The following is a 26,537-nucleotide window of genomic DNA, read 5'->3' as shown; positions in this document are numbered from 1 at the left end:
ACACATCCTGAGAAAACCTACGCAGCAAGACAATCTCTACCTTCTCCCCTTTCCATGTTCCAACGCTTTGAAATGAACAATATATTTACTCGCAGTGACAAAATGGCGGTCAGCACTTCCTGATTTCCTTCGAATCGAACGTTAACAGACGTCAAGCAGCAAAAAAAAATTCCGCTCACGCGCAGCCGCTTGGGTGCGCGCACCCGTGCGCGCGTATAGATATATAATTGACTTTAACTTTAATTTTCTCAGCAACTACTGAACGGATTTACACCATTCCAAAAAAAGCGTAATCTGCGAACCGGACTCTACAGTTTTGCCACATTTCTTATAAATCCATTCAGCCGTTCGACCTGTAGCCGAGTCTAAACGTCCTATGGAAAATAACATGGAGAAAACACGTTTTGGGACCCCCCTTTTATCTCAGCCCCCACTTGGCCAATCCCCCCCAAACTTTCAGGGAAGGAGCGCAACGGACCGAGCCATCTTCTTTGAGAAATTCGCAAAGATTTATCCACCAGAGCCAAAGTTATTCCAAATAGAATGTTGAGGATTTCCTATGGAAACTAAGTCCTAACTATAACTACCTACTGGCGACCGCCAATAGGTAATAACTGATAGATAAGCATTAATGCACTTTATTTTGCAAGAGACATGTGTTTTACACCGTAGTCACAATGTAAGTGTGTCTACTATGTCTACAGTCATGTGACCAAGTAGATCTGGTCAAACAGGGGGATTGGCCATTATTTCACAGCATATAAAAATCTAAAAAATATGTAACTACTTTGTATGTGATCAAGGGCCTATGGGCCGGAAACGTGTCATTGCTGTTGCTGCTCACCCGTGCCATTAAATACATCTGAGGCCAGATCCTGTGGTCCGTCTCCTTAGTTTGCTTCGCCGATCAACTGGATTGGAGGTGGCTTGGGGAGTCCTTTCTTGCATAATATATATATATCCCTCCCACCCTCCCAGTAAGGGGTGATTACACCACCTTACCCAGGCTGCAGGTGCGGACCTGTTGTGTCCGTTTGGAAGGCTAACTAGGGGTGACATAATACATGCTGCAACCCCTGGTAGACCTATGCCCTGGGTACTTAGGGTACACTATACAGGGGCTCACAAGGGCGACCCAGTAATCAATCTAGTATGTACCTAAAGTACATGGTATCAATTTAGAGAGAGTACAGCTAGGCTGAGGGCCTGATCAGCAGGGCAACAGCCATACTAAAGTCGAAAAACCAGTGAAGCACAGCAAAAAGTGTGGGTAACCATAGGAAGCAGACTCTCCTATACAATCGAGGTACCGTTTCTTTCTCTACTCTTCAAGCGCGTTCTATCTAGCAGTGGGCGGAAACTTTGTCCTCTCAGTCAGCCGGCAAGATCCACTAGTCAACAAGGAGTACTTATTCATTTAAAAGAAAATATATTAGCTCCGATAAAAAAGCGTCCATCCTTCCATTCGTTGTTTCACAGGTTACATGCATCATTTTCAGCTCAGAAGGCTGTTTTTTTTTGTTTTTTGCAGCTGTTGCTTGCTCTGCAGAGCCCGCAGACTTGCCTTACTGCAAGCTTCAACACAATGCTGAGCCGCGGGGTCTGAGCTGGTTCATTATCAACCACAGTTGGGTCGTGTTGATTACTAGCATAATTGCTTCGGTTCCAGCAAACATTGAAATCACCATAGAAACGCGGAGGACATTGTTTATCAATTTCACCCTTACGCGCTCCCTTGCAGTGAGACAAATCTTCAAACGGAACCACTCCTTGACAAAAGAAGGTGATTTGGGGCGTATGAGGATGGTTGGACGGAGGCTTTCAAACTGTAAGGGAGGGTGTCTACATATGTCATTAAGGTGCAGGGTGAGGTTCGGCAGGTGTTTTCAAGGCATTACGGTATATGCAGTGGCTATCCTCTTATATGCTAGCAGTAGCAGCAGTGGGTAAAGGGTATAAGCATTCAGCTCAGGACTTGCGTGTTTACAATAGGTATATTGTTCATAGTTAGCAGTGGGTATACTGCTCAAAACCTGCAGTGCTTTCATTTAGCAGACTGCTCATTGTCCACAGTGCTAACAGTGGATATAGTCCGAGGGTTTGCAGTATTAATACTTTGCAGACTGCTTATTGTCAGCAATGCTAGCAGTAGCTATACCCCAGACTTGCAGTATTAATATATGCACAATGCTCATTGTCAGCTGGGCTAGCAGTAGATATACCCCACCAGGCATGCAGGATTGGTATATTGCACACTGCTCATTTTCGGCAGTGCTAGCAGTCGCTATACCCCAAGGTTTGCAGTGTTAATGTATGCACACTACTCATTATCGGCAGTGCTAGCTGTAGATATACTAGGAAAGCTTGCAGTGTTAATATTTTGCACACTGCTCATTGTGTAGTTACAGTAGTTAGCAAAGGTAATGCAGTGGCCAAATACCAGCCATGCCGTCATGTCAATTGTCTACTAGGTGCTGATCAGTGGAGAATGAGTTAAAGAGGGTCAGAAACGGAAGTTGTTTACCTTGCTCTTCCAGTGCCTCCATGTTGGCAGCCTCCCAGATCTCATTGTATTGTTCTGTGTAGCGCTGCATTATAAAGTTAAGAGGGTGAGCAGGTATGCGATTGACAATCAGTCTAAAAGCTTGGTTCTGTTGCTGGAACAAAAAACAGCTTATTATTAATCGCATAGGCGCAACCTAGTGCATTTAGCAGTGCTTGTTTTTTTTTTACCACTACTTGACAGATCTGCGCAAAACTTGACATAGTGAATACACTGTGGATGAACCTTGTTTTTAAAGTTTCGTGCAAATTCATTTAACAACGCTAGGAAGAAAACAAAAATATTAAAACAAAATATAAATTTTCAGCGGAAACTCAAACCTAACCTTAACTATATAACCACTACTGTGACTTATGTAATATATATGTATATGTAAAATATACACATAACACCTTCCCTCGTTTTCTCTTGCCCTTTTCTGCTTAGAATTCGTAGCACTTTGGCTTTTTCTTTTCATGGGGCCTCATTCACCATAAAAAGCTGTCATTATGGCCTTCCTATTGGTGGTTGACATGACTCGCTTACCAGTGGTTTTCAAAGTTCATGTCAGTTAAAAGATACAGTGTGATCTTGTTCCTTAATTACTGAACTCTACATTAATTTGTTTTAACGTTACTGTAAGGTATATAATTTTAGAGCTAATTTCACTGTGGTGATTATCTTGTCTGATAGTTCTGCATTTTGGTGTTAAATGACGGTACTGTTGGTGGCAATTCTCCCTTCTTATTACCCTAGTACTATTGCGGAGTGGTGTGGCTCACTGGTTAGAGGCGGCAGACCCGGGAACAGAGGACGGCCCGGGACCAGGGTTCAATTCCCGACGCGGCAGGGTTGTGGACCAGGGTCAGCGGACTCGATAATTCTCACCTCTGTGCCTACTCTAACCAGGGATCACACTCGGCAACTCAGGGCATTAGGTTGCCTCATCTCCACAACGGCCCCCCACATATGCCGGGGATGCCTAGTTTCACCTTGGAGATACCCAGTAGGGACCATCTCACAGGGAAAGCCAGGACGGGTTCCCCAGCGGTCTATGGCGCAGAGATACTCCTTCGGGAGTCGATTCTAGCGTGTTAGAAACCCGCAATTAATTATTATTTTTTTCACTGTTCTCCTTCTAGGAAGTCTTCAGCAAGTTATCGCTCATTTCCCCTGTCTTCTTATGGTCTCTCGAAAGCATGCCGATGCTGTGGTGCGCTGCCTGAAAGAGCGTTGCCTGTTTTCGGCACAGCAGTTAGCAGAGATTGTGCGGACCTGTCCTGGGATCCTGAAAGAGCAGCCAGATGAGCTGGAGTACAAGTTTCAGGTGAGGAGGAGACTGGCTCCGAAATAAGTGTACACATGCCCCAGACACATGAAAAGAGCATGACACGAGGCCATGGATCAGTTGTTCAGTTCAGGAATCTTTATTCGAATTCCATGAATTCATAAAAGCACATACAAAAAGCAATAAAATATTACATAATGCAAGCAAACAAATTTAAATCAGGCAAGACAACATTTCCAGTTATTAGATAAAGAGTAGTCAAGGATTGTCCATCATTTTTCGTGCACGGGCCGAGGTCCTCAGGAAAGTGCTAGTGCGACAAATTATTTCCTCATTACCCAGGGAGAGCAGTAATTGATAAGATTCCCCCGTGGTAATTGGTCTATATTTTTAAAAAAGAGGGATTAAAAACCATTTTATAAATTTTAAGTAATATTTACAAATAAAAGGGAAATGCAGATCCGTTTGTGCACTTAATCCATCACAGGGGCATTTTATATTATCACCTGTTGACAGATAGCCTAGAGGAAAATTCAACAAGAATCTTATAGTCCCAGACCTAAATCGAAACAATAAACTTCGTTCCCAGTTTGTCGTTGGCAACATGAGGTATAACAGCAGAATATGATTGAATGTTTCCTGCCCATATAAATGAGGACCGTAGTTTTCTTGGATTCTTCCCTGACCCTGTCCATATCGTAAAGTGCTTTCTTCAGGTCATTCTTATGTACAGATCTAGATGTACCCAGATCCAGAAAAATATCACCTTTATCGATACTGCACAAACTTTTATAAACCCCCAAAAGCCAGGGAATCTCCATCCCTCTTTCACATCCAAGGCAGTCTTTTATAATTTCTTGGGTAGGGGTAGCTGAATCATTCATCCAGACTGAGTGCCAGAATAACGCGGGGCGAGCCCTGATAAGATCACAAATAAAAGGCAAACATAGTTCTTTGTGGGAAATATATTGGGAGGTAGAGATCGGTGTTCCCAGCAGCTTTCTACAAAACCGATTTTCCTCCTGCTGGATGCACCTGGTCTCTGCCAAACCCCATAGTTCTGCCCCATAGGTAGCAACGGGAACACATTGCAATTTAAAAATCCTTAAAATAGCCTCAGTGACACCTATTTTCCTTGGTCGAGGGAGGCTCAAAATGGAGTTAATGACCTTTGAGAATTTGCTCGTGGAGTGGGCCACATGCCCAGTCCACGAGCCATTCGCAGCAAAGATCATCCCCAAGTACGGGAAATTCTGGGTGGAGGTAAGTCTGTTACTCCCAACATGTATAGAATTAAGTTGGCGTTTCCCAGGGCCACAAGACATAATAAATGATTTTTTGTAGTTTACACATAGGTCCAACCCATCCATGTAATCAACAAAACTGTGGACCATGGAGCGCAAGGCATTCGGAGTGCGGCCCATTAGGACCGCATTGTCTGCGTAAAGGAGTATAGGCAGCGGTTTGCCATTAATTATAGGAACAACTGGGGTTCCATTCTTCAGATGGTCGCTCAAACCATTGATATAGATGATGAAGAGCAGGGGTGCTAAAACGCACCCCTGTCTAAATTCCCTTCCTATCTTATTAGCACCTGTCAATTCCCCACCTTGTCTTATCCGTACCTGTGCCTTGAGGTCAGTGTGCAAGAATGCTAAGAAATGGACTAAAGATTCGTCCAAACCATAATTTATTAAAATAGACCACAGTTTGGACCTATTTACCAAATCAAATGCGGATGATAGGTCCATAAGCTAAATAAATGGGGGAGGAGCGGGCGGTATTATATTTATTAATAACCAGATTTAAATTCAGGCACTGTTCTACTGTACCAACCCTACTTCTAAAACCTAGTTGACATGGTGATAAAATACCACTTTTCTCTGACCATGTCAAAATCTTATTATTAATAATACGGCCCAGAATCTTTAAGGTATTGTCCAACAGGGAGATCGGTGTGTAATTGGCCGGTTCCGACCGGTCGCCCTTTTTATATATTGGGACGATTATACTAGTTGCCCATGAATCAGGCATGGGTGCTTCTGGGAGGTTATTAAAAAATTTCAATAAAACTGGGGCCCAAAGATCTGGTTTCCATTTTATAATGTCTATGGGCAACCCGTCAGGTCCAGGGGCCTTATTGCCAAGACTCTGTGCAATAGCATCCTCTACTTCTATCAGTGTTACTTGTAAATTTCCTGAGTAGCCCTGCACATACTGATCTGGGGTATATAATGGTGATGCATAGATTTTGGAAAAGTGATCCTCCCATGATTTGCTGGTAATATTGCAGCTAATCGGTGTTAGCTGCTGGCCCATATTACATAGATCTCTTACTGCAGACCAGAAAGGCTTACCAGTTGATCTTCTGGCTATTACCACAAGAGCTCCCCAGCGTTCACTCAAAAAGGTCCCCTTGCGTTCGGATATAGCAGTTTTATAAACTTTCCTAGCTACTCTAATATATGCGTTAACTCTTGGTTTAGCAGTTAGTGCCATGCGCAAGCTTCTATTTGCCTTAGAACAGTTGTGGTGAAACCATCTTGGGTCTTTTGGGCCTTTGCAAACTGGCACTGATAATAAGGATCGAATCTCCGAACAGAGTATGATAAAATCTGCAATTATACTAGGACAGAGTGCTCTATTTGGCAAACATGAGGCAATTAGAAGAGAGTGTTTTTCTAATAAGATCTTTGTTATTGCCCCACTATCTACCCCACTCCATTTCAATCTTAGTTTGTCTGTTGTGGGGGCTAGATCCCTCGCCCCTAATGCATTAGTATACTCAGGGCGTTGCGCTAATCTTAACACTGTAAGCAGATTATGATCCCCAAAATCAGTTGCGAGGACTTCTTTACCCTATAGGCAATCTGCAAGTCTCGGAGTTATAAAAATAAAATCAATAGTAGAGGCACTGTCCCTTCCTCTAAATGTCGGTACCAGCTGGTTGGAGGAGGGTTCACCTAGGTCCATTACATTGTACAAAATGTGTTCCTTAAGTAGGGAATCTAATTGCACTCCCCTCCGTTCCGCTTGATCAGCCTGTCTAATCCTGTACCTCCTGGATCTATTGATAATTTGGCATTAAAATCCCCGCCCAAAATGATCCCCATACCATCATCCACGACTTTCTCTAATTTGGAAATAAATTTAAAAAGCCTAATCAAATTCTTATTTTGGGTAGAGTGAAAGTCATTGTTATAAAAAATGATTAAATAAAAAGGTACTTGACTTTTATACTCTATTACTTAGAAATTAAGGCTGCTTGTATGTATTGTTTTAAAACTCCCACCTAACATTACACTAATACCAATGAATAACCCCCCAACTGCTCTTCCAAAATTGGGCTTAGGTGCCACTAAATTAAAACAATGAAAGCCTTCAATATGTAGATCATGTGTGGCCCATGTTTCCTGGAACATAATTATGTCCTGAGAGGATATTATTCGTAGCCAATCAGTATCAGCTAGTCTAGATTCTAAACCAGCAACATTCCAGCTCAGGATTCTGAGGTCTGGATCATTTTTGCTTCTAACCTTATTGTAGGATGTTTGTACTCTGATAATTCTATCTATTTCTACGGGAGGATTTAATTCCTGTATCCCTTGGCCAGCAGGGATACACATTCTATGATCAGTTGTACAAGCTATTCCCTGTTCCTGTGCTTGGCCACATGCAAGTCAGTCATTTGCATCTAATGAGCTTAGTATCTCATATCTATTACTTAATATGACAGAGCTGATGGGGGGTCTATCTGGGTTGGATACTCTCTATTCATATTGGCTTGGAGATTAAGAGGTGGATAAAAGTACCCCAGTGGGAGTACATTGACGTAGTCATAGTGGATCCTGGCTGATCCCGTCTGTCTCAAGATATCATCCACCAATTTTGGGGTGCCAAAACTTACGACGACACAGTCACCGCTCATGCTTTTCTTAGTCCTCCCTACCCATGGTACCCTTCTCACCATTTTAAAATTGTTGAACAAATGCTCACCCAATACTGTTTTATTACTTAGAAAATGGAGTGCTTTGTTTTTAGGTGTAGTCCAATGTTCATCTCTCCCATCTTCCATTTTGAGGACATTTGCCAGAATTATGGAGTACGGGCATGCCTCCGGAAGGAGGTGTAGGGATAACTCTTTGTGGGATGTCTGGGCTGAAGGATATAATCTCCCGACTGGGCCCCTAACGTCCGGTTTTGCTTCTTGATTGGCTCCTGATACTATAGATGGGATGTTAGGGGCTTCGATTTGGGTTACTGTGGTTATGATAGAGTCTGCCAGATCAGTTACGGTGGTTGTAAGAGGCTCAAACGAGGAACTTCAGATGAATTAGGCCCAGTCTTTCGGGCTTCCTGTTGTTTCATATGAGTTTCAATGGTATTAGGTCTGTGGCTTATTTCCTCAAGTTAATCAAATACTGGGAAGATAAGTGCCTTAAACTTTCCCTCCATAAGCTTTATCAGCTCTGACATATTCCCCCAAATTGTTTACTGTCTCCGTCATCTTACTCTCATTTCCTCCAACTGAACGTACCTCGGTATCCAAATTAATTACATTTTCCAAATTTCCTGCCTGTGTACCCAACCCGGATGCAGAGTGTTTATTTCTAGCCTGTTTGGCTTGTTGCCTACTACTTTTTGGTGCGCCAATCGCTTTCCTTTTCCCCAGTGAGACTTTGCTGTTGGTGGACACCATTGCCCGCAGTTGCCTAGTGCGTGTGACTGGGGGTGAGGGTGGCGGGCTAGAGCCAACAGATGATCCATCAGTAAGTAATAGAATAGCATTTGAGACTGGCCCCTGGACAATTTGGGGGAGTATGGTTGAAACCTGGGGGGGATCAATGGGGTCAGGGGGAATGTTAGGACATACATTGGGCTCTATGCTTACTAATGGGAGAAGTGTATGACATAAAGGGTCCAATCTCTTTGGCCACGACAGATTCTGCCCTTTTCGAAAAGGCGTCCAAGGTCCCCGCACCCCCAACCCCTGCACACACTTTGGAGTTTGCTTTGGCCACGTGTCAGTATAGTCAATACTCAATATCACGGGCTTCTGGACACAAAATAAACCGGCAGTTCGATGGGAGTTACCAAATCAATAAAATCAGAAATTTCTTAAACCTCACTTGTAGTTAATGTAGGTGATGTCCATATGGTCCTGTCCATTGATGTAAAAGATGAGGCCCAGCCCGGCCTCGGTCGGCCCCGGACGACCACAGACGGCCCGCCCTTTGCCCGGGCTTGGCCCGGCTGGGCCCACGCGCGTCCCGCAACGCGGGACCTCTCTCCGCCTTTTGAAGCGCCGCCTGGCACGAAATCCTTAGGTGGGCCGGGTCAGGTCAACGGTGGGGAGTACTGGGGATAGTGGTCTCCCCCCTCGGCGGCCGCGCACAGATGTCAGAGTGCAGCGGCGGCGGGGAAGACCTGCGGGAGACTGCTAGGTGTTTATTAGCGCCCCTCTCCACTTTGCAGCCCCGACGGAGACACTTCCGGGATTGCAGCGGCAGTCGAGGGCAGTCAAGGGGACCCAGGTAATGCCAGCAAAAAGGTCCATTTTCAGAAAACATAAAAAGCAGCACCCGCTCCACAGCACCTCTCTCCGCCTTTTAAAGCGCCGCCTGGCGCAAAATACTTAGGTGGGCCGGGTCAGGTCAACCGCGGGGAGTGCTGGGGATTGTGGTCTCACCCCTCGGCGGCCGCGCACAGATGTCAGAGTGTAGTGGCGACAGGGAGACCTGCGGGAGACTGCTAGGTGTTTGATTGCGCCCCTCTCCACTTAGCAGCCCCCACGGAGACGCTTGCGGGATTTCAGCGGCAGTCAAGGGGACCCAGGTAATGCCAGCAAAAAGGTCAGTTTTCAAGAAACATAAAAAGGATCTGTTGTTCTTTGTGCTTTCACGGATACAAAGGCTGTATTGCTAATAAAGATGCATTTATGAGATTGGCTGTTAACACTAATAATAGCCTGATGTAGAATGTAAAACATACAATCTTAAAATCAACTTAACATTAAAATGCTGTATTGAAAATGGTGCCTGCCGTCTAAAGTACCTGCAGGTAGACGCAGATGTTCTCCCCCACGAAAAATACTGTTTAATGGCAATGTACTAATCCTAAATCTAGTAACGAAACTATTTATACATAAAACAATTTAAAAAAAAATACCGTCTTTGAGGAAAATCCAGTGATATGGACTCTGCTTTTTTAATACAATTGAAGGAATTGGATTATTTACTAGTGTAAAAAGAAACAGTGTATGATCATTGACGTATCACAAATGAAGCCATCTAATTTGTCCTATACATAGCTTTGGACTCTTGAGATAAATATATGGGTGTGCTGTATATTTCATTCTACTGTTGAAACTATTTATAAAGTGTTAGCCCTTATCCTCTGTTGTTGCTAATTTAGGTAGGCCGTTATTGTTCATACTGAGACAACCATCCTGCTTACTATTCCCTTTTGTCTCTTACCTAAGACCAGCAGGCGATGCCAGCGCTTTGGGGAGAGGGATTAAATGCCCATGCATACTTTTTCCCCAAAAAATAATATTGCGTCCCTTGTCATTAGATACCTCAATGTTTCCTCTCTGCACCACAGTTTGATGCGTCACTGCTGTATTTGACATTGTCACTAGGATTTATTTTTGTGGTAGGTGGTATGTGCATTCAACATTTCTGTGATTCATCAGTGACAAGAGTTCATATCAGAAATATGAAGATTCCATTCACCAAATATTTAGGCCCTTGTCCTGAGAAGATTGGCATGCATGCAAGTTATTTTGTTAATCAAATTTTTTTTTTAAACCTGTTTCTGTTTAGAGTCATCTGATCCATTCTGTTATGTTAAGGATCCAACTGTCTGTTAACCAACCAACTCATGTTTTTTTTTCTGTCTCCTTCTTTCTGTTCCATTCTCAGTATGCTCACTTTCGGCTTGGTGTCCAGCAGCAAGAGGTAGTGAAGTCTAGACTTTTCGACTTCAGTCTGTCTGAGCTAAAATATCGGCACTCTTTCTTGGAGCGCCTTGGACGATATCAAACCCCAGACAAAAAGGGGCAAACACAGATTTGCAACCCAAAGTTAAAGGAGGTGATCAATGTATCAGAAGATCTGTTTTTGTCCAAGGTTGCATTATCCAATCCAGAAGAGTTTCATGTCTTCAAGAAGCTGCTGAACCGTGAAGAAGCGGAGAAGATGGAGGAGGAGGAAGATGGAGAAAATGGAAGACTGGACTGACGGGCAAAACGGACTCTGGTGGTTAGGTTTTTAACTAGACTCCTGGTGAGTCCAGTCAGCCGGAAAGTAAAGTTTTTGGAAATTGCTGTGATTGGATTAGTTAGTCTTATCAATATTTAAATCTTGCTTTTATAAGTTCGAAAGCTTCATTGAAAATAGTAAGAACACAGTTATCATAAAGGTAATTAATCTGCAAAGCACACTAAAACTAGAAATAAAGTAAAAAATTAATAACTATTTAGTAAGCAGAAAAAGAGCATACATATGTTAAGAGTAAACTATTATGCTTCAACAGAATCATCAATTATTGTATTGTATCTTACTAAAGATGCCTATATATAAAAAGGGGGAGGGGAACTCGGGAAGTAAGAGGGAATTTACGACTATAAATACGTAATGTATTCTAAAAGATTAATACCTATATATTTCAAATATAAAATGTGTTGATGTGATGACAAATATAAATAAAAAAAAAAAATAAATAAAAAATATATATATATTCACTGACAAAACCATAGGTTTCACACCAGTTATAGTTAGCTGGAAATTTTACTGACATAAAACCATTGAATTTCCCACGTTATAGTTAGTTGGACTCACTATAACTTGCGCGCCTGCAATGCACTGCTGATGACGTCACATATTACATCACTCATGACATGGTCAGTGACATCACTCATGACATCACTGATGACACCAACCATGTGACAGAGTGACAGACCTAATTTCAGTGTAATGTAACGCTTGAAACACATATTCAAAAATAGAAACAAACATTTTCAAAAAAATGGAGATACCCAAACCAGTAACAACAACCAATTCAGTAATTCCACCATCTATATACACATCCACTCATTCACCAACAGTTCTATATAGTCACTCATATACATACTCACTCATCATATGAAGTGATACACCTATACATCCTGTTACACATCAGCAGTCATCCAAAAGTTACTCACACACATACTCACACATGCAAATAAACTATTGAACATCCATTTATTTGCATATACATTTATACACACACTACCACCTTACTTCTAAGGAAACTTACACATACTTACTCTCTTAAACAATCACTTATAGAAACACATACTTATTTAAACAGGAACTCCTACAATCTCTCACTATATATACTATACTCACTTATATACATCAATACTCACATATACTAGATTAAAACATATGTCGTTACTAATGAAGACACTAGTGAGACAGTCATTCACTCACTAACACACACATATAAACACTCATCCACCCATACAGTCCTGCACATATGCTGTCTTCATAACACATACAAACAGTGAGTCAGTCACCAACCCCTGCAGCCACTTATACACAAAGAGAAACACTGATACAAACATTTAAATATTTAAACAATACTCGCTAATATATGTATTCACTAAGATACACTTAATAAGCCAGTTAACCAACCAATTTTTTTTTTTTAAAACATCCATTTACACACTTATTTAAACATTTATTCTTCCACCGACCTTTACAAATACATATATAAAACAAATTTATTTTTCAGAAAGACACACATTCACTGGATGGTGTCATCAGTGATGTCATGAGTGATGTCACTGACCATGTCATGAGTGATGTAATATGTGACGTCATCAGCAGTGCATTGCAGGCGCGCAAGTTATAGTGAGTCCAACTAACTATAACGTGGGAATTTCAATGGTTTTATGTCAGTAAAATTTCCAGCTAACTATAACTGGTGTGAAACCTATGGTTTTGTCAGTGAATTTAATAGGTTTTTTAAATGCTAATTCCTAACTATAACTGGTGTGAAACCTATGGTTTTTTCAGTGAATTTCAAAGGTTTTTTAAATGCTAATTCCTAACTTTAACTGGTGTGAAACCTATGTTTTTTTCAGTGAATTTCAAAGGTTTTTTTAATGCTAATTCCTAACTATATAAGACCTGAAAGCCCACCAGGAATCTCCAGTATGCGCCATGGGACTGCATTGCACAGAGGTGTAATGAAGCCACAACCTTTTTACACCTCTCTGCAACGCAGCCCCCGTGCATGTTTGAAGAGGGGGAACTAATTCCCCTTGCATACTGGGGGCCCCTGGGGGCCAATTAGCCCACCTGAAACCTCCAGTATGCGCCAGGGGCTGCATTGCAGAGGTGTAATGAGACTATGCCCCTTGTTACACCTCTCTGCAACGCAGCCCACTGCCGCGTTTGCAGAGGGGGAACTAATTCCCCTTGCATACTGGGGGTCCCTGGGGTCAACTAGTCCACCAGGAGCCTCCAGTATGCGCGAGGGAGCTGCATTGCAGAGAAGTGTAATGAGGCCACACCCTTGTTACACCTCTCTGCAATGCAGGCCACTGGCGCGTTTGTAGAGGGGGGACTAATTCCCCTTGCATACTGGGGGTCCCTGGATCATATCTGCCCAAACACCGATATTCCGAACGATTGTAAGTGACTTTTCTTGAGAAACATTTGGATTTGGATTATCATGTCCTATACTTTGGAATTTTTGAAAGACTGACTTTGAGGATGCTATAAATTACTCAAGTCTGCCCAAATTGTGTGGGTAAAATTGATACCTAGTCACTTTGAATAAGAATATACTTATGTCTCGTCTAACATTTGGAAGAAATATCTAGTTATATGACAACTGGATACCGACATAACTTGAAGGAAATTGGAACGCCCTGAAGAAGTTCTGTTGTACAGAACGAAACGTTTCGGCTGGCTGTGGTACATAAACTTAAGGAAAATAAAAGCATTTGAATATACACCAAGATTCAGCGCTTCAATAAGGACTCTAAGTGATATGATTTGATTGGACTCATTGTGAAAGTGGTGCTGTGCCAAACTTTGGAATATTCTCCACTACTCTCTACTACTTACTCTCTCCTACTCCACTACTCTCAAATACTCACTGTCTACTACTCATTCTCTACTACTCTACTACTCTCTACTACTCTCTCTCTACTACTCACTCCCTACTACTCGCTACTCACTACTCCCTACTACTCACTATCTACTACTCTCTACTACTCACTCTCTACTACTCTCTCTCTACTACTCACTCTTTACTACTCACTACTACTCTACTACTCACTCTCTACTTCTCACTCTCTACTACTCACTCTACTACTCTCCCTCTACTACACACTCTCTACTACTCTCTACTACTCACTCTCTACTACTCACTCTTTTCTACTCTCTACTACTCACTTTCTACTGCTCTCTACTACTCACTCTACTACTTACTCTCTTCTACTCTCTACTACTCACTCTCTACTACTCACTCTCTACTACTCTCTACTACTCACTCTACTACTCTCTACTACTCACTCTCTGCTACTCTCTCTACTGCTCTCTACTACTCTCTACTACTCACTCTCTACTCTCTATTACTCACTCTCTACTCTCTACCTCTCTCTTCTTCTCTCTCTACCTCTCTACCGCTACCTCTCTACCTCTCTACCTCTACACCTCTACCTCTCTACCTCTCTCTACACGCACACATATACACATATATGCATTTATATATATGTATGTGTATGTATAAAAAAAACAACAAAACATTTTGTTTTTTAAACAGCTACTTTTAAAACTGTCATTCTTTTTCCCCATGGTACGCTCCCCGGTACGCGCACCGGTACGCTCCCCGGTACGCGCACCGGTGAGCGTACCGGGAGCTTCCCCCTGCGAAAATCAAAAAAAGAAAAAAAAAATGTTTTGCCCCGCGGGGCCCTTTTATGGCCCCCACATCAAACCTAGGAGGTCAAGGGGGGGTCTACTCTGCCCCCTTATGGTCATTTCCCTCTTTGTTTTGGCCACCTCTTGTGTCTCGATCCTACCGAGACACAAGATGGCGGCCGCTCCGGACTGTTTAGAATGTTTACAGACACCCCAGAGCCAATCAGCTTTCTGCGCGCAAGTCGCGTGGCGCGCCCGGTGCGCGTACCGGTGCGCGTACCGGAGCGCGGCTATAGATATATATATTTTTTTGAACCTTAATTACTCAAAATCCACTGGAGCACATATCTTGAGACATAGCAAAGGCACATCGGGCTACCAGTCCCTACAATTTTGCCAAGTTTGGTGGAAATCCATTCAGCCGTTCGGGCTAAAAGTGAAATCGACCGCCCTATGGAAATTAACATGGGGAAAACGCGTTTTGGGACCCCCCTTTTATCTCAGCCCCCGCTTGACGAATCCCCCCCAAACTTTCAGGGAAGGACCGGAACGCCGCGAGGCCATTTTGAGGAAATTTTGAGTTAGATTCGTCAACCGGCGCCAAAGTTATTCCAAATAGAATTTTGAGATTTAACATTGAAAAAAATCCTAACTATAACTACCTACTGGCGACCGCCAGTAGGTAATATATATATATATATATATATATATATATATATATTACCTGCTGGCGGTCGCCAGTAGGTATATATAGTTAGGATTTTTTCCCTATGGTATTTCTGAAAATTCTATGTCTAATAACTTTGGCGTTTGTGGACGGAATCGGCTGAAATTTTCAGGAAAATGGCACATTTTGGTTCTGAGCAGCTCCTGGAAATTTGGGGTGGTTTCGTCAAGGGGGGGCTGAGAAAAAAGGGGGGTCCCAAAACGCGTTTTTAACATTGAGTTTTCCATAGGGCGGTTGGACTCACTTTTAGCTCGAACGGCTGAATGGATTTGCACGAAACTTGGCAAAATTGTAGGGACTGTTAGCCCGATGTGCCTTTGCTAGGTCTCAATATATGTGCTTCAGTGGATTTTGAGAAATTAACGTTTAAATCAAGATATATATCTGTAACAGCGCTCCGGGCAGCGATCCGGTTCGCGTACTTTTCGCGTTTCGGAACTTTGCGCACGGAAAGCTGATTGGCTTTTCGGTGTCTGTCAACATTCTAAACAGTCCGGTGCGGCCGCCATCTTGTCTCTCGGTAGGATCGAGAGACAAGAGGAGGCCAAAACAAAGGGGGAAATTTCGATAAGGGGGCATAGTAGATCCTCCCTGACCCCCGAGGTTTTATGTGGAGGTTGTAAAAGGTCCCTGCAGGGCAAAAAAAAAAATATATATATATATATTTTTGCGTGGTGAGCGCCTAGTACGCGAACCGGGAAGCGTTCTGGGCAGCGTACTATAAGGATAAAAGAATGATAGACTTTTCTAATACTGTATGTTAATTATTTGTTGTATTTGTTGGGTTTTTTTTGTTTTCTTTATTTTTTTTATTTTTTTTATTATGATTGTGTTTCATACTTTATTAAACTTTCTAACATTTCATTGTCAGAAATGTCAAAATTGAATATAGGGTGTAACTTTTTTTCATTTTGAAGCAGGTTGTCCACTGCTTCAACACATTGTAGAAGTTCGTGGTCTCTACTTTCATCCATAAAGTCATCAATTTTGTCTTGGCTGCTCTCCTTTAGTTCAATTGAAAATGTAACTTGTTGTTCGCCTTCCATTTTGCCTGAAATTTTGAATAAAAAAATATATATTAGTAGAGATTGGGCACTGTTGGGATTAATTTTAGATAGGCAGTTTTTATCAGTGAATTTTTCTTTTGGCAGTGTATAGTATCAGAGTGGAAATATGACTATAAAAAAGTGTATGTAATTTAACGAAGAGAAGCCTAACTCCATTCATAACTATAACAGAGAAGTCTATCTAAATCCATAACTACTACAGAGGGATAGTGTATATCTATCAGAAAAAGTCTACCATATCAAATTATAGTGCACAATATACTTCAGTTTTAAAAATAACAACTTACCTTCAGAAACAAGTTGAAGTCTTAGGTAAGTATTGAAATGTGATGTACAACAAGAAGTAGTAGTCAAAATGGCTGTGTTTTCTTCTCTTCCTTTATATATATTCAGGTATATAACCAATCAAATATCAGGTAATAAAAGTAGAAAATGAAAGTAACATTTTCATTGGTTGTCAATTCCAACACTTCAGATGTGTTTTGTGAAGTAATTTACCTCAAGGTATTTAGAGAGGTCTACAGGCTTAATGGCTAAATGGAATTTCAATCAAATTTGTGAAAATGAAAGGGATTGTTATGTAGTATAAGCTAATCTATATTTGGTGAGAGTGTCTCCAGTCCTTTTTCTGTGAATTACTTTCCCACCTTTTGTTTGGACCGCTTCCCGGGAAGCGGTTTAGTCCGCGAACTAGAAGCGTAACGGGAGTCCACCATTTTGTGTTTCGGTCGAATTAAGATATAAAATGGAGGTTAAATAATGTTCAGAAAGGGTAGAAGGGGACACGGTACAAGTATTTTGACCCCCCAGGTTTTCTGAGGGTGGCTGAGGAGGACCATATGTGCGGAGAAAAAACATTTTTTAAATAATTTTGGGCGGTTAGCTTCCAGTTCGCGTACCGGGTAGCGCTCTTTGAGCGTAGTTTGTTGAAAATTACAGAAATAAGTTAGAGAAAAGTATTAATTGTGAGTGATCAGATGAAGGGTAGCTCTGAGAAGAGCTTTTGGGTTTATGGTACATTTAGGTACTTATAAGTAGGTACCAATGCACAGTCTTAAATTCAGAATGAAAATTCTGTTGCCCTCATCTGAGAAGTGAACTCCATCTCCTCTGTAGATATCTTGCATGTAGTAACGCAAGTTATTATTGTACAGGGAGCCCATTCCATGGTGTCTCATGAAAGCTGAAACAGATTTGTTTACATGCTTCCTCGCTTTCTCAATTTGTGGACCAAATTGGTTGGACCACCTCCATTTCTGTCTTTGGCATATATTGGAATATACCAAGGCAGTTTGAGGAAAAAGTGCCATTAATTGCTCAAAGGTGTCCTTTAAAAGCATTTCCAGACCTACTCCTGTTAAAGTGCCCAAATCATTACCTCCACAATGCACTATTAACAGGTCAGGTTTTGGCAAATGCATAAAGGTTTTCACCAATGGTATCAATTGGTGACATTTTAATCCTCTTTGGCCCAACCATTTAATTTCCACATCTTGTAAATTGAGGTTGTGTAAATTTCTGTTGTCAGCATACCTTTGAGCCCAGTGGATGTAACTATGTCCAAAATCCAGACCTTAAACGTGGTGGGAGAAGGTTGGGCTGCAGTCAGATGAAGTGTGGTAATGAAAGGGCAGTTGAAACAGTAGGAGTTTGTAAAGAAAAAAAACTGTGGATTTCCAATGCTAATGATTCATTAGCAGTGATTGGTGCATTCCATTTCTGAAAACAGAAAGTTAGGGTGCATGGATGTGTTCTTTGAAAGATGTAATTTGAATGGTCAAGGAAGAAACTTTTAATGAAAGATTGCACTGGATACGCAGGTGCACTGAGAGTTCAGAGTTCAATTGAAACATTGTTGTGTGAATTTGCAAACATGAGAGGTCTTCCAGGAGGTCGTTGCTATGGAAAAAAGGCAGAGAGGGCAGAGGGGGGAAGGGTTTTGATTTGAAAAAAGTGAGGGAAGAGTTATGATTGGCTAATATGAGAGATATGTGAAATGAATATCTGTATTTCTGTGCTTTCAATAGCTGCAGCCTCTGGAGTGCATCCTTTTTCTTCTGCTGAAGACAATTTGGTGTATTTCTGAGACTGTTTTCAAAACTCAAAAAATATTTGCTAAGGTGAGAAAAAATTTATTTATTTTAGATAGAGAATAGTATGATTTAAGGAGAAAATGATGAAGAAAGCTCTGTTTTAAAACTGTGGCTTTGTCTGTAGTGATATAGAAATAGATTTTGTTACTTTGAGAAATTGTAATTGCATATTCGGTGTAGCATTCTGGCATGCAGTAACTCAAGTTATTGTTGTATATGAAGCCCATTCCATGGTCTCTTATGTAAGCTGAAACAGATATGTTGTTTTTAAAAACCATTTTTGAAATCAATTACATTTCTGGATATGTACTGCTAGAGCTTCATAGGTTGTTTTGGGTCATATTTATAAGGCATTTGAGTGTCTTTGATGTTATTTTTTCCTTTTTAAATGGAAAGCATTCCTCATGGGGCAAGTGTCTTGTAAATACGCTCCCACCTGCGCTTGGCAAATTTAGATTTTGATTATGGGAGTTACATAGCCATGTTAATAATGTCGAAAAAATGGTGCTAGGGCATTCCAGAAAACGCTTTCATGTGTCTCAAGGACATTTTCAGTCATTTCCTCTTGAATGCAGGTATACAATTGATTTATATGCTGTGTTTAAAAACGATTCTTTTCTATGTTGTTATTTTTTCTCTTTTAAATGGAAAGCGTTCCTCATGGGGCCCTGAGCAGTTCTTAGTCATGTTATTTAATGGGAGGTGGATAACATGGCTAAGAGCATTTGGTGCATAATGCATGAATATCGTTGACTTTTCAGCGATATTCATGCATTGCGGCCGTTTTTTTTCGCATTTGCGAGCAGTTCTTAGCTATGTTATCCAATGGGAGGTGGATAACATGGCTAAGAGCATTTGCTGGATAATGCATGAATATCGCTGACTTTTCAGCGTGATATTCATGCATTGCTGCCGTTTTTTATCGCATTTGCGATAAACCTTGCTAAGGAGAAAATGATGAAGAAAGCTGTGTTTTTAAACTGTGGCTTTGTCTGTAGTGATATAGAAATAGATTTTGTTACTTTGCGAAATTGTAATTGCATATTCGGTGTAGCATTCTGGCATGCAGTAACACAAGTGTGCTTGGCAAATTTAGATTTTGATTATGGGAGTTACATAGCCATGTTAATAATGTCCAAAAAATGGTGCTGAGCAGTTTTTAGCCATGTTATCCAATGGGAGGTGGATAACATGGTTAAGAGCATTTGCTGGATAATGCATGAATATCGCTGACTTTTCAGCGATATTCATGCATTGTGGCCGTTTTTTATCGCATTTGCGATAAACCTTGCTAATAGCAATGTTTATCTACGATAAAAATCGCAGATGTGCGGCGATAAATTTTGTCTCTAAACAAGTTATCGCTAGTTGTTAGTAATATGCCCCCAGGTTTTTGTTTGCAGGAATCGGGATGCGGGAGAGTAGCACTGAAATCTGTAGTCTGACGCCTGAATCGGGAGGGTTGGCATGTCTTGATTCTCTACAGCTAGGGCCATAAACTACGGGGCATATTATCAAGCCTGTGCGCTAAAATTATCGTCGCTTTATCGGCCGAAAACGGCCGATAAAGCGGCGATAATGGGCTTCATAATATGCTCTGTGGAATTCCAATCGAAGCCCATGTTAGATGTGAAGACATCTAAAATGGGCTTCGATTGGAATTCCACAGAGCATATTATGAAGCCCATTATCGCCGCTTTATCGGCCGTTTTCGGCCGATAAAGCGACGATAATTTTAGTGCACAGGCTTGATAATATTTCCCTACATTCGCAGGGCTAGGTGATAGGCTGGGACCAGCCTAGCATGTAAAATGGCTGCCGTGCACGACAAAATTGTGGCATTGTAAAAAAGGCAAGTTGGCGCAGACATTGTTTATCAATAAGGATTCATTTATAACAATGGGGCATATTATCAAGCCTTGCGCACAGGCTTGATAATATGCCCCAAAATATTTTATCGCACTGAGAAATTGGTGGTCAACACTTCCTGATTTCCTTCGAATCGAACGTTAACAGACGTCACGCAGCAAAAAAAAAAGAAAAAAGCTCACGCACAGCCGCTGGAACACATGTATCAACATATGTGAGACTCCGCAGCCACCCTCAGAAAATATAAGGGATTAGGATACGTCTCCCGCACCTCCTTATACCTAGTAATTTAATTAAAACGAAGCACAAAATGGCGTATTCCCGTGCAGTTTGCGGCCCAGTTCGGTGTTTGGGAAGCGCTTCTATCGTGAAAAATATATATTTTTTATTTTCCCCAGGGGACCCTTTAAAAATCCCAACAACATTCCTAGGGGGTCAACAGGGGTATACCTTGCCCCCTTTCATTAAATTTCCCCTTCGTTTTTCACCTGTTCTTCTCTCTCGATCCTACCGAGAGATAAGATGGCGGCCGCTCCGGACTGTTCAGAATGTTGACAGACACCGGGGACCCAATCAGCTTCGCATTGCAAAGTTCCTTTTCGCAGGTGGGAGCGTATTTACAAGAAACTTGCACCATGAAGAACGCTTTCCATTTAAAAAAGAAAAATAACATCATACACACTCATATGCCTTATAAATATGACCAAAAACAACCTAAGAAGCTTTAGCAGTACATATCCAGAAATGTAATTGATTTCAAATAATGACTTATTTCATTGGTAGGCCTTCACATGTATTATTTCTTTTTTTTTCTTAAGTGAAAATCTTATCTGCAACCATGTGTTGGCCTTACCTCAAATAAACAAAACAGGCGATGGACTGAATGAGGATCAATGATACACTTTCACCCCAGTCAAAAGATCTGGGCCTAAATAAACCTGTAGATAGGCCACACCTTATCGTTATTCTGAATTAATCATTTAAAATATTAGGGAGAGATTTATTAAACATACCTGGAGGGATACTTGTTTCCTTTTCGCTAAAGGTTCTTATTTCAAATAGTCGCTAAATATTGTGTATTTTACTGTACTCTTTTGACTGACATTTATTGAATTCTCTAGTTTTTACTCATTCCTTTCCTATTACCATGTTTTTTATTTACCTCCCCCTCCTCCCCCCGTAAAATACTTCAAAATGCTTGGTTTTTTCACTGTGATATTGGTTACCTATGTTTATTTTATTCCAATCTTTAACTTTTTCTTATATTTTACTGATGTCACCTTATTGTAATATCTGATTTTACTCTAATAAAGCTTTCAAACTTAAAAAAATATTAGGGAGAGATTTATGACTGTTGTATGCCTGTTTTGTAGCACTGTGTGTCATTTTTGTGATGCAGTGCTGGTGCAAAAGATTTGCTATGTTAAATAATAAGTAGGGCATTAAGTTTTTGATGACGGTTATTCATTTACTGTTTGGTAATAGTGGTTATTAACATTTTTTATTATATTTTTCAACAGATTCAACTGCAGATTCTTTCATAGTTTGGAAAATGCCTACAAAAAATAGAATTAGAAAGGCTAGAAAACGTCAAAGACAGCACGGTGATGTTTTATTGCAGCAGTCCTCTTCCCTAAATACTTATCAAAACACCAAGAAAGCTCCGGGTAAGAGCACAAAATCTTTCTTAAAAAATATTTGTAGTAAAAAATGTATTTATCGACAAAATGTTTCAGTTCAGAAAAAGAAGAGTAATTTAAATGGAAAGGAAAGACCCATGAAAAATGTTACTGGTAGAGGAAGAGATAACTCTGTGCATGATAGTAGAAGGAAAGAACAGTTTAGGGACATTCGAAAACGAATGTTCCGTAATAGGATAATAGTTAATTTAATAAAAAATATTAAGAAATGCAAACAGAAAGCGGCATTTTATAAGAAGAAGAAAAATGTAGAGAAAATTATTGATCATGCTTTTGAAATTAAGCGAAAGTTGTTTATTTTGGTAATCAATAGAATTAGGAAACTAAGCAAGGTAATTTCTGATTTCAAAACAAACAGTAGATGGAAGAGAGTAGTAAATCGTAGCAACTTTTGTGAAGTTTTTTCCGGAGAATGGATGCATAGTTCAAGTTCTGAGGCATTTTTTAATGAGGAGAGTTATTTTCAGGATAATGATTTGGTGCATGCAGTTGACACCAGTGGTCGAGCTTATGAAGTGAAGGATGGTTGTGCAGTTGAAAAAGAAAAACTTGTGACAACAGAGACAGAAGAGGCGCTAAGTGATGAGGTTTTAGGAAGACGTCCTAAGGGTCCTGTGTACATTTGGAAGTGTAGTTCTATTTGCAGTGTGCGACAGGTTTCCATCAATTTGCTTTGTGATTTTATACGGACATTTAATAAGAAAAGTTTGAAGCACAAAATGAAGTTGTTGCAAGATTTAGATCCTTGCAGAGTGAGACAAATGACAGGTTTGCGTGGTCATTCACTGGCTTGTCTTTCCAGGAGAGTATGCCAGAGTGTTTTTCATCATTTCAGGATGCTAGCAGTGCATCATAATAAAGTGAGAAAATTTGTGAGAATGTTGTATTATGCAAAGAGTCCAGCAATTATGCTTAAACAATTATGTGCTGCTCTTTTACATGGTTCTGAAATAGATGTGAAGAATATTTGTGAAGAAATTGAGTTTTGTTACTTTAGTAGTAAAGATGAGAATGTTCAAATTGACCCTGAAGTAGAGAGTAATGTTGAAGATAATGTACAGGTTTACAGTACAGATAATTTTCAGAAAGAAATTGCCACGTTTCAGATGAAATCAAGTGAGAGGCCTAATTTCACTTGTGTATGTTGTCGACGCACTTATTATAAGAATCAGACTAAGGTAGTGGATTTATATGCAAAAAGTGAAAGGGAAAATAATAGTGAATGGAAGGATTTTGCCACATACTTGATGGTAGAAAATAATTTTGATTTGGGATCGGATCAACGTGTGTGTACTTATTGTTGTAATAAATTAAACCAAAACCAGATGCCTGCTAGGGCAGTTCATAATAATCTGGAATTGGTTGAGATTCCTTCTGAATTGAAGGATTTAAATACTTATGAATCTATTTTGATTCAAAGTATCCATCCCTTTCAGGCTATTGTAAGAATGGAGCCAAAGACAGGGAAGTTGCCTCCAGCAGATTTACAGAGAGGATTAGAGGGAAGAGTTGTGTATTTGCCTCTAGATTTGAATAAAAACATTAACACAATTGGAGTAGAAGAAGTGGAAGAGGAACCTCTGGTTATCTTGGTTAATGGGGTTCCGACAAAGAATAAGAAAATATGGCAAGATTTAGTGGATGTTAGGAAAGTCAAAAAGGCAACAGTGTATTTGAAGAAAAATAATAAGTATTATAAGAATGTGTATGTTGCAGAAGAGGAAGTAAGTGATGAAGAGGATAGCGATTTGTGTGCTGGCCAAATTGAGAAAGTAGAGGCCTCTAAAAGTGAAGAAATATATGAACATTATAGTGTTCATCCTTTGCATTCCAAGGAAGTCATGGGGAATGCTATTGAGTTGTTTCAAATGAAACAAGCCAAAGGGAGTCCCATTAGTGTTTGGGAGGAAAGTTTGGAAGCTCGGTGTTTCCCACAGCTATTTCCCACAGGTCGAGGAGGAAGATATGATGAGCGATCTCATCAAATTCCTGCGTCTGAATACCGGACTTTACGATTGTATGCAGAAGATCCTAGGTTTCGTCAATGCATTCCCTATTTGTTTCATCTCCTGTTTGAAAGCGATCTGTCTGGACTGTCATATGCAGTGAACCACATCTTAAAAAGTGGTATACAGATGCGAAATATCTCGGCAAGAGACTTTATGCATAAAGTCAATGTCCAAGATAGTATTTTGGATTCTCACTTAATTAATCTCATGGCGTGTCAGCGTGGTACTAATGAGTACTGGTACCGTCGTCATGGTGATTTAAAATGTATGCTGAGGAACTTAGGAACTCCGACATGGTTCCTCACTCTGAGCTGTGCCGAGTATGGCTGGGAAGACTTACTTGAATTTCTACGAGAAGCAAATGGAAATATTGAAAACATTGAATTCAAGACACCTGGAGAACTGTGTTCTTTGGATCCTGTGAATGTATGCAGGTACTTCAATCATAAATTTGAAGCTATGATGTCTTTCATCACAAATAAGAATCCACCTCTTGGAGAGGTGTTGGATTTCTTCTGGAGAAAGGAGTACCAAGCAAGAGGTGCTCCTCATATACATATGTTGTTATGGATCAAGGATGCACCTAAATTTGGAACAGATCCGGATCACTTAGTGATGAATTTCATAGAACAGTATTCTACGTGTGCTGTTCCAAACGCAACAGAGAAGAAAAGCCTAAGAGAACAAGTTCTACGTTTCCAAAGCCATTGTTGTGGAAAGTACTGTCGTCGTAAATTCAGAAACAAGGACAAGTTCTACACCAAATGTCGTTTCAACTTTCCACGACCGGTGATTTCTAAAGGAAAAGTGAACAGTTTGATGTCTTCACTACGACATAATGTGACGAGGAAATCACCCAAAAATACATACAATTTGAAAAGGAACGAAGAGTCCAAGTACATCAACGACTACAACCCAGTGATTTTGTCCATGTGGAATGCTAACATGGATATACAGTTTGTGGGTGACAACTGTATGGCTGTGGCTCGGTATGTGACATCTTACATCACCAAAAAAGAAAAGACAGAACTGAAGGATATGTGGGAGGACATTTCCCATGAAAAGAGCCTCAGCAAGAAGTTGTACAGTTTCAGTCTGAAGATGTTGTCGCATCGAGAAATCGGAGCTTACGAATGTTCAGATCGATTGTCTTCAGCAAGTCTCTATGCCAAATCCAGGAGTATTGTTTGGGCGAGTCTTGGTCTTGCTGCAACGCAAAATCGGGTTCTAAAACCTGTCCGGGAAATTGAATATTTGGCATAAAAGGAACCAAACAGTACCGACATTTTGAAGACCAACATGTTGGATACATATTATCCAAATCGAAGCAGTCACCTTGAGAATGTTTGTCTATATGAGGTTCTACAAAATTATATATTCAAGAGGAACATCAAAGAAGATATTGAGAAAGGAGTGTATGCTGTAATTGGAAGTGAGGGATGCCTGGTCAAGCAAAGAAAATGCCAATTAGTAAACCATCGAAAATTGAGTGGCGAATCTCCAGAAAAAAAGGAGTTTTTCTATTTAGCACTTTTGCAACTTTTCAAGCCTTGGCGTGCAGAAGAGGAACTGCTTGGAGATTTCCTCTGTTACGAAGACTCTTTCACTGCTGCTAAGGAGACCATAGAATGTCCTGCTTTTCACAAATATCAAGAAATGCTAACTTTGGAAATTGAGCAGGAAGCAACGATTGCAGCCGAGATTGCCAGAGACAGTTCTCAGGACAGTCAGAGTTCTGTTTCATTGAGTCAAGATCCACTTGGAGGACCTATTATCGAAAATGAAGCTGCCACTGCTATGAATGAAGTGGAAAGAGCCATGGCACATGCTCAGGAGGATTCAGTTAAGTTAGAAGACTTGGAAAAACAACTCAACGTTGAGCAGAGGAAAATATATGATGAAGTTACCACGCAAATTGAGCATGGATTAAGTCATGAGAAGAAAGAGTGCTCATGTACATCGTTGAAGCCTGTCCGACTGTATGTGAGTGGAGAAGCGGGAACTGGAAAAAGTTTCCTCATTTAAGCAATTTCATGCTATCTGCAGGAAAGGACTGAGTCATCGCTATCTTGTGTTGTCACCGCTCCTACTGGACTTGCAGCACATAACATTAAAGGTATTACTTTGCATCGTCTACTGATGCTGCCGGTGGAGCATGACAACAAATTACAATACAACAAGTTATCTGGGGATGCTTGCTGTGAAGTTTCAAGAGTCTTGAGGAAAATGAAGCTACTTATCATTGACGAAGTAAGCATGGTTTCCAATGTCATGCTTGCCTTTGTGCATTTGAGAATGCAAGAAGTACTTAAAACTGAATATG

At 40.7% G+C, this 26,537-nt stretch overlaps 1 protein-coding gene across 2 annotated transcripts in view; it reads left to right on the top strand.

Moving 5' to 3' along the window:
* Positions 1 to 11,368, top strand: part of MTERF4 (mitochondrial transcription termination factor 4) — a 407,863-nt gene extending 396,495 nt beyond the window's left edge. For both annotated transcript variants that reach the window (XM_086943980.1, XM_086943979.1), the window contains 2 exons: positions 3,685 to 3,869; positions 10,754 to 11,368. In XM_086943980.1, the coding sequence (XP_086800106.1) occupies positions 3,685 to 3,869; positions 10,754 to 11,071 (503 nt within the window). In that variant the 3' untranslated portion in view covers positions 11,072 to 11,368. The remainder of the gene's footprint in view (positions 1 to 3,684; positions 3,870 to 10,753) is intronic.
* Positions 11,369 to 26,537: the final 15,169 nt, after the last annotated feature.

The sequence above is a fragment of the Lissotriton vulgaris genome, chromosome 11, assembly GCF_964263255.1.
Source record: "Lissotriton vulgaris chromosome 11, aLisVul1.2, whole genome shotgun sequence".
In the NCBI taxonomy this organism is placed as follows: Eukaryota; Metazoa; Chordata; class Amphibia; order Caudata; family Salamandridae; genus Lissotriton; species Lissotriton vulgaris.
This window is presented reverse-complemented; position numbering and strand designations above follow the sequence as displayed.